The sequence below is a fragment of the Arvicola amphibius genome, chromosome 10, assembly GCF_903992535.2.
Source record: "Arvicola amphibius chromosome 10, mArvAmp1.2, whole genome shotgun sequence".
Lineage (NCBI taxonomy): Eukaryota > Metazoa > Chordata > Mammalia > Rodentia > Cricetidae > Arvicola > Arvicola amphibius.
Window position 1 is genome coordinate 4,654,346 of NC_052056.1, and position 6,802 is coordinate 4,661,147.

The window sequence follows — 6,802 nt, forward strand, 5'->3', positions numbered from 1 at the left end:
TTTAATTTGATAAACAAAGTAGGACCAATTGACTGGATGTAAAATTAAGGACCGAAAAGAGTTTGGACACAGCAAATTGTTCAGATTTCGACTGTGGAACCACACAGGTACAAAGGGCCCTTCCTTCTCAATGTGCAGAGAGGATCAAAAGTCAGTCTCCGTTCACTTCTCGCCAACGTTTACTACACCATTAGGCCAGAGCAGATGTTCACCATGTTTGCACGACTTTGTCACAGACCAGCTGGCCCTGCGGCTCAGTGGCATCTGGAGGCAGGAGGGCCAAGTAAACAGGGGTTTCAGCCCCCTCCTCCGCGGTCCTGGAGCCCTCCCACCCCGGGCAGCAGGCATTGAGTAGAATCCTGTCTCCTTTCCTCTTGTCATCCAGCTGCCGGGCCAGGATCCTCGAAAGGACCGTCACCCCCAGCTTAGACACCCCGTAGGCTGAGTCTGGCCAACCTTCCCTCTCATGGACTTCATTTCTGGTGTCCTCCACAAACTTTCTCATGAGGTCGACCAGGTCCCCTTCTGTAAGGGTGTCACATCGGAACTTTTCCTGAAGATCTTCACTGCAGTTTTCAAGAGCCTTTGACCCCTGTAGACTGCTGACGTTCACCACTCTCCCTGCAACAGACAACACCGGGGAGCATTGCACCACAGCAGGCATTGCACGGGCGCTAGGCTGTGTGCGCCTCTGCGGTCACCATGCAGTTTGTGTTCAATTGCTGATAAAAATAGAAGGTGGAGCCGCAGAGGCGGCTCAGCAAGTAAAGGCACTTTGCCTCCAAGCCCGATGACCTGAGTTCCATTCTGAGGCCCCAAAGTGGAAGAAGAGGACTGACTCCTGTGGTTTGTCCTCTCTCTCTCTCTCTCTCTCTCTCTCTCTCTCTCTCTCTCTCTCACACACACACACACACACACACACACAGAGGCACACACATCCACACGCGCACACACACGCACACGCATGGACACACACAGACACACAATCCACACACGTGCACACGCATGCACACACACGCACTTGCATAGACAGACACACATCCACACACATGCATGCACGGACACACACACATACACACACACACACACACACACACACACACACACGCATGGACACCCAAAGAAATTAAACAAAAAATAAAAATAGCCAGTCTAGAAGACATACAATTCATGCACCCAGGGGCGCGCGCGCACGTGTGTGTGTGTGTGTGTGTGTGTGTGTGTGTGTATTCCAAAGGGACAAACACATCTCTACCACTGGCCACCAGGTTTTTCTTCCACAGCAATTCTATTCTACTGTTGCTGGAGTTGCTGATTTAAGTTTCATAAAAATTAGTGGAATGCATTCTTAGCGTAGAACTTGCAGCTACTTTTGAAATGGCCCTAACACGCTTCCACCATTTTGTAATAGGTACTCATGTGAAGAGGTGTTATTGGTACTAATGGTTATAAAATCAAAATACTGCTTGACTTTTGGAAAATGGTAAAGATAGGCTACATCCTACAGCACCAAATATTCAACCAAGATCTGAACCTCTATGCAAATGAGGCATATGCATCTCATTAGAGTGCAAGTTTGCCTTAATCTTAAATGATAAATTCTGGGGTTTTTGTTTTTGTTTTTTTGTTTGTTTTCTGAGACAGGGTTTCTCTGTGTTGCTCTGGCTGTCCTGGAACCCATTCTGTAGACCAGGCTGGTCTCTAACTCAGAAATCCACCTGCCTCTGCCTCCTGAGTGCTGGGATTAAAGGTGTGCACCACCAGCTGGCTTCATTTTCTTTTTCTTGGCGACAGAGCCTCATGCAGCTTAGGTTGGCTTCAAACTCTCTTTAAGAGCTGCAGATGATCCTGGATTCCTGATCCTCCTGCCTCCACCTCTGGATACAGGCATATGCCACCATAGTCAGTTTATATAGCACTAGGAACTGAACCCAGGACCCCATGCATGCTTGGCAAGCTCTCTACCACCTGAGCTATAGCCTCAGCTCTATAATAGGAATTGTTTTAAAACAAACGTCTTGATTGTTCATCATCAGAAAACGTTGGTTTGTGTGCCTGTTTCATAGACCTGGTGCAGCACTAAATCCCCCAGAGTAAAAGGGGCACAAGTGGAAAAGGTTTAACAGAACCTGCTTCAACGATGAGGGTACGTTAGGTCTGTAGGAGATCTGTGGCAGCTGGGGACCACCCGAGAGGGAAGTGAAATACAGAATCAGGGAAGGAGTCCTCGGGAACACATCTGTTTGATGTTTTCACAGCAGAGACACATAAGAACAGACACGGGACCCGGGGGCCACTCACAGCGGCAAGCACACCCTACGCACAGGCCAGGACCGGCCTCCTAAATACTTGTGCCACCAGGATGGATGTGCTGTGCAAAGTGGAATCCTGGTTCTTCCTGCATCAGCTGCCCACCTTTTCCTCTGTTCAGAGCTCCCATCCAGCATGAACAGATATCCTTTAGCTGCCATTGGGTTCTTGTCTGTTTCTAAGCAACAGAGAAGCTTCTCTTACACCCCCGAGTCCAGACCCAGCAGACTTACTGCTATGATTTCTAGACCCAAGTCATCATGCAGGTGACAGAATCACCGGGCAGTTTTATAAAAGCCACTGGGCAGCAGTGGCGCAGGCCTTTAATCCCAGCACTTGGGAGGCAGAGGCAGGCGGATCTCTGTGAGTTCGAGGCCAGCCTGGTCTACAAGAGCTAGTTCTAGGACAGGCTCCAAAGCTATAGAGAAACCCTTGTCTCGAAAAAGCAAAACAACAAACAACAACAACAACAACAACAAAACAAACAAAACAAAAAACCCTCTTCCCTCAACACTTGTTCTTCACCTACTTATAACCTGCATCCCAAGGGACCGTGCCTTTCTCCTTCAGTATCAAAGCTCTCAGTTCCCTGAGGCTGCACAGTTAGTTAGGGCTGTGGGCAGCCGCCTGCATCCCACCTTCATCCCTGAGCTCCAAGTGCCTAAACCAGAATCAGTCTGCTCCTGGGGGTGACGAACCTAGTGATGACCACATCTACACAGGAGGGAGACTCATTCTCCTCCTGGTTCTGATTTCACTAATCTAAGTTAACAATAACATGCTACTTAAATAATTAATTACGTTAATAAGAATTAATATTCACATTGACAAAAACTCATAGCTACTAAAGAGGCATTTTGGGTTCATAATACAATTCCAGCACTTGGGAGGCTGAGGCAGGAGGACTGCTATGAGTTCAAGGCCAGCCTGGGTTAAACAGTTTCAGGTCTGCGAAGTCTACATGGAAGGAAGGGAGAGAGGGCGGGAGGGCAAAGAAGAAAGTGAACACTAATTGTAGCTGCTGCTAATGCCTTTGAGGAATTATGGGGAGAAATTGTCTTGTGTTCTCTTTGATCTGAGTGCACATGTGTGGGAAATACTGGGGGTGAGCAAAGGTCAGCCTCATAACAAGATGTGAGTGAGTGAGTGTGTGTGTGTGTGTGTGTCCACCCATCCAGGAACATCGCCTACCTCTTTTTAGAGCGAACAGGCAAGTAGCTCCCTCTAGTGGCTTAATTGTTGCTTAAGCTATTTTTGTCTTGAGCAAGTTACATTTTTTTAGATTTATTTTATGTGTGTGTATATGAGTGTTTTGCCTGAATGTATGTATGTGCACCAAATGCATGCCTTGTGGCCAAGGAAGTCAGAAAAGGGTGTCGGATCCTCTGGAACTAGGGTTACTGATGACTCTGAACTATGTGCACGCCGGGACCCATGAGAACAGAATCCACGTCCTTTGCAAGAACAAGTGCTATTAATTGCTGAACCATTTCTCTAGCTCTGAAAATTACATTTAAAAACAACAGCCACAGCATTTCCCCTCAATATCACAGCTAATCTTGGGGGAAAAAAATCTTCAGAGAAGCATTCTGCTCCTCTCTCCCCCAGCAGAGCTGGCCATTTCCCAGGCCTGATTCTCTGTTAATTAATCTCTGTGTCCCCAAGTCAGCTCCAGGCTCTGTGGATGAGATGGTTCTCATGTATACATCACCAGTACTGGCGTAAACATCATTAGAGGGAAATTAATAATCTGTTGAACCCTCAGGTAAAGTATTTCCCACCAAAGAACATTGCTTGTGGATTCTCTCAGTCAGTTTACAACAATTAGAATAAAAACTTTCATGTAAGTTTTCTGAAATTTTATACAAGAAGAAAGATAGAAGGAATGTCATAAGGCCAGACAAGCCAAGGGCGGGCCCATCCTTGCAATATTAGGGGAGGACTCTCTCACATCACGACCTTTGGGAACATGCTACGTCCTGTGTTGGAGGGTTGAGCTCATGACACCAACCCCAAGAAAACCAGTCTGTCCCACAGAGCTCTGAAAACCACAGCTAAAAGGCTCAAGAGAGAAGTCAGACACTTTGGGGGAGAAAAAAGAAGGGTGTTTTCTACCCTGCAACTCATGAGCATATAACAGCTCTGGGTGACTCCTGTAGGTGGCCCAGTCTAGGGGAACTGTGGCTGCTTCCTGAGGGACACAGTCCCACACTGGGCTTACCATGCGGCTTCATGATGGGCAGTAACTCCGTGCAGACATTCCTAGTGGCGAAGAAGTTCGTCTTCAGTGTCGTCTCCGCTTGAATGTCGAAGGGCGTTGAATCATCCACTTTGAAAAGCATAAGCAAAAAAAGAGGAATTACATTTCCCTCTGAAACTCCAGTGAGAAGGTGGATCCCATCACATAGCAAAGAAGAAGTAAGTTAAATTTAGAACAGTCCTGCTGAGCATGGTGATGTATACATCTGCAAACACACACACACACACACACACACACACACACACACGCACGCACGCACGCACGCACGCGCGCGCGCGCACAATCTTTAAACTAGACCTTGATAGTTTTAAAGCTCTTGTGAGCATAGGGAAAGAACTTTCTGGTCCACACCCCAAGTTTCTCAAGAGCAGCGCTCAGGCCACACCTCAAAAACACCTAGTTGGGCTTTCCCATCTCAAGCTGGGATGCACATAGGCGTTTCCAGGGAAGAGGGTGACAATGCTGGCTCTGACGCAGCAGGTCTAAGACCTCAGTTTCTGTGTGGACGGCTGGGACTTCGGTTTGCACACTCAGCCCTCACACTTCCAGAGAAGCAGGAGCTTTGCAGGGCCAAAGATCATCAGCGGCTGACAGTTGCTGGGGTGGTGAATTCCTCCCTCCCCTCGCCCCAAGTCCAGGGACTGAGTTTGGAAGTGCGGGCGGGTGGAAGTGTACCTTGGGTCTCATGCAAGGCACAGGTGGCTGCCCAGTACCGACAGGATAGAGACTTAGGTTCCACAATTGTCTCTGACCCACCAGCGTTTAAAGTGAAGCTGGCCTGTTTGTTTTTGTTCCCAGCACGTGACAACTGGATAACTTTGTTAATTGAGCATTTATTAAAGTAAGCGATTTTTATTTTTCCCCCTTAAGGAAGATGCTTTTCAAAAACCACACTTGCAAGTCTGATAACAAACCTAAGTGCCCAGGAGGAGAGAAGCGAAGCTCGCTTCCTTTTTGCTAGAGCTTCTCAAAACGCTCCATTAAAGCCTGTAGGAAACCCACTATCGTGCCAGCGCGCGCTAATTGTGTCTGGGCGACCCATTTCCTGTCCTCAGCAGATGTCTCCTGGCATCTATGAATGCGCCCTTGTTTCACGCAAAGCGAAAGCTCTAACCGCTTTTGGAAGACCCTTGTGTGAGAAAAGCCTTCGTGCGCGGGACAGAAAGCTGATGAGCTTGGCAAGGCGTGGCCCACTCCCAAGAGGCCGGTTTTCTCGCAAACAGGCGCAGCTGAAAGTTCCAAGGACGGCCTCCAGCAGCGCACAGGCTAGCACAGGCCGCCGGCCGGCTGGGCAGGCGGGGCGTGGAGTGGGGCGCCTGGGCAGGCCCGCACCCGAGTCACGGCACGCGGGAACCCGCCGCGCAGGGTGTGAGCTGGGCGCGACCAGAGGAGATGGCGCAGCCCTCTCGGATAGCCAACGCTCGCTGCCCAGCAGCCTCGAAGAACCCCAGGCACTTCCTCCTGGAGCCCCGCACCTACTTCTAAAGGCGATGCTCGCGTTGTTGACCAGCACGTTAAGTCCCCCGTAGTCCTTGCGTAGGAAGTCGCGCAGGGCGCGGATGCTCTGCAGGTCGTCGATGTCCAGCTGGTGGAAGCGCGGGCTCAGGCCCTCCGCTTGCAGCTGCTGCACAGCAGCCTTGCCCCTTGCCTCGTCCCGCGCGGTGAGCACCACGTCCCCAGAGAACTTCCGACAGAGGTCACGCGTGATGGCGAAGCCGATGCCCTTGTTAGCCCCGGTCACCAGCGCCACGCGGCTGCAGGATGACATATCGGAGGGACACGCGGATCACCAGCTTGCAGGGCCGGCTGGGCAGCGGGCCACGCGTGGTTAGAATCGTGGCGCAGGACTAAGTTCTGGGACCGGGCGCAGCGACTGCTAGAGAACAAGGCCCTGGGCGTCGGTCCCTCCCCTCCGAGGAGGGGCCATCTGTTCCCGAAGGGTCCGCCTCTTTCCTCAAGCCCGCCGGGTAGTGATCCGAGCTCGGAGCTGAGTGTGGGTCAGGGACCTGCTCCCAAAGGAATCGGAAGGGGTCAGCAGGACTCGTGGCAGTTGGATGAAAGCAACTATTTTGGGAAAACCTCAAAAGGAGGAAAACAAGTGCTACGTAATTTTCTTGGACCGGAGCCCGTCGTTTTGTGCAAAATGTAAATGCTTGCTTCTGGGGAACTTGCTTCTGCACTGAGATTACTTAATGCTGAGCCTCTGTAGCGCTGATTCCCGGTTGCCTGCTT

General features: G+C 50.3%; 1 protein-coding gene across 1 annotated transcript; it reads right to left on the reverse strand.

Annotated features, from left to right (window-relative positions):
- On the reverse strand, nucleotides 1-6,430 carry LOC119825259 (carbonyl reductase [NADPH] 3). Its single transcript, XM_038346026.1, has 3 exons — nucleotides 6,050-6,430; nucleotides 4,532-4,639; nucleotides 1-621 (listed from the first exon to the last, which is right to left on the reverse strand). The coding sequence occupies exons 1-3, from the start codon at nucleotides 6,336-6,338 to the stop codon at nucleotides 209-211; spliced, it is 810 nt and encodes a 269-aa protein (XP_038201954.1). The 5' UTR covers nucleotides 6,339-6,430; the 3' UTR covers nucleotides 1-208.
- Nucleotides 6,431-6,802: the final 372 nt, after the last annotated feature.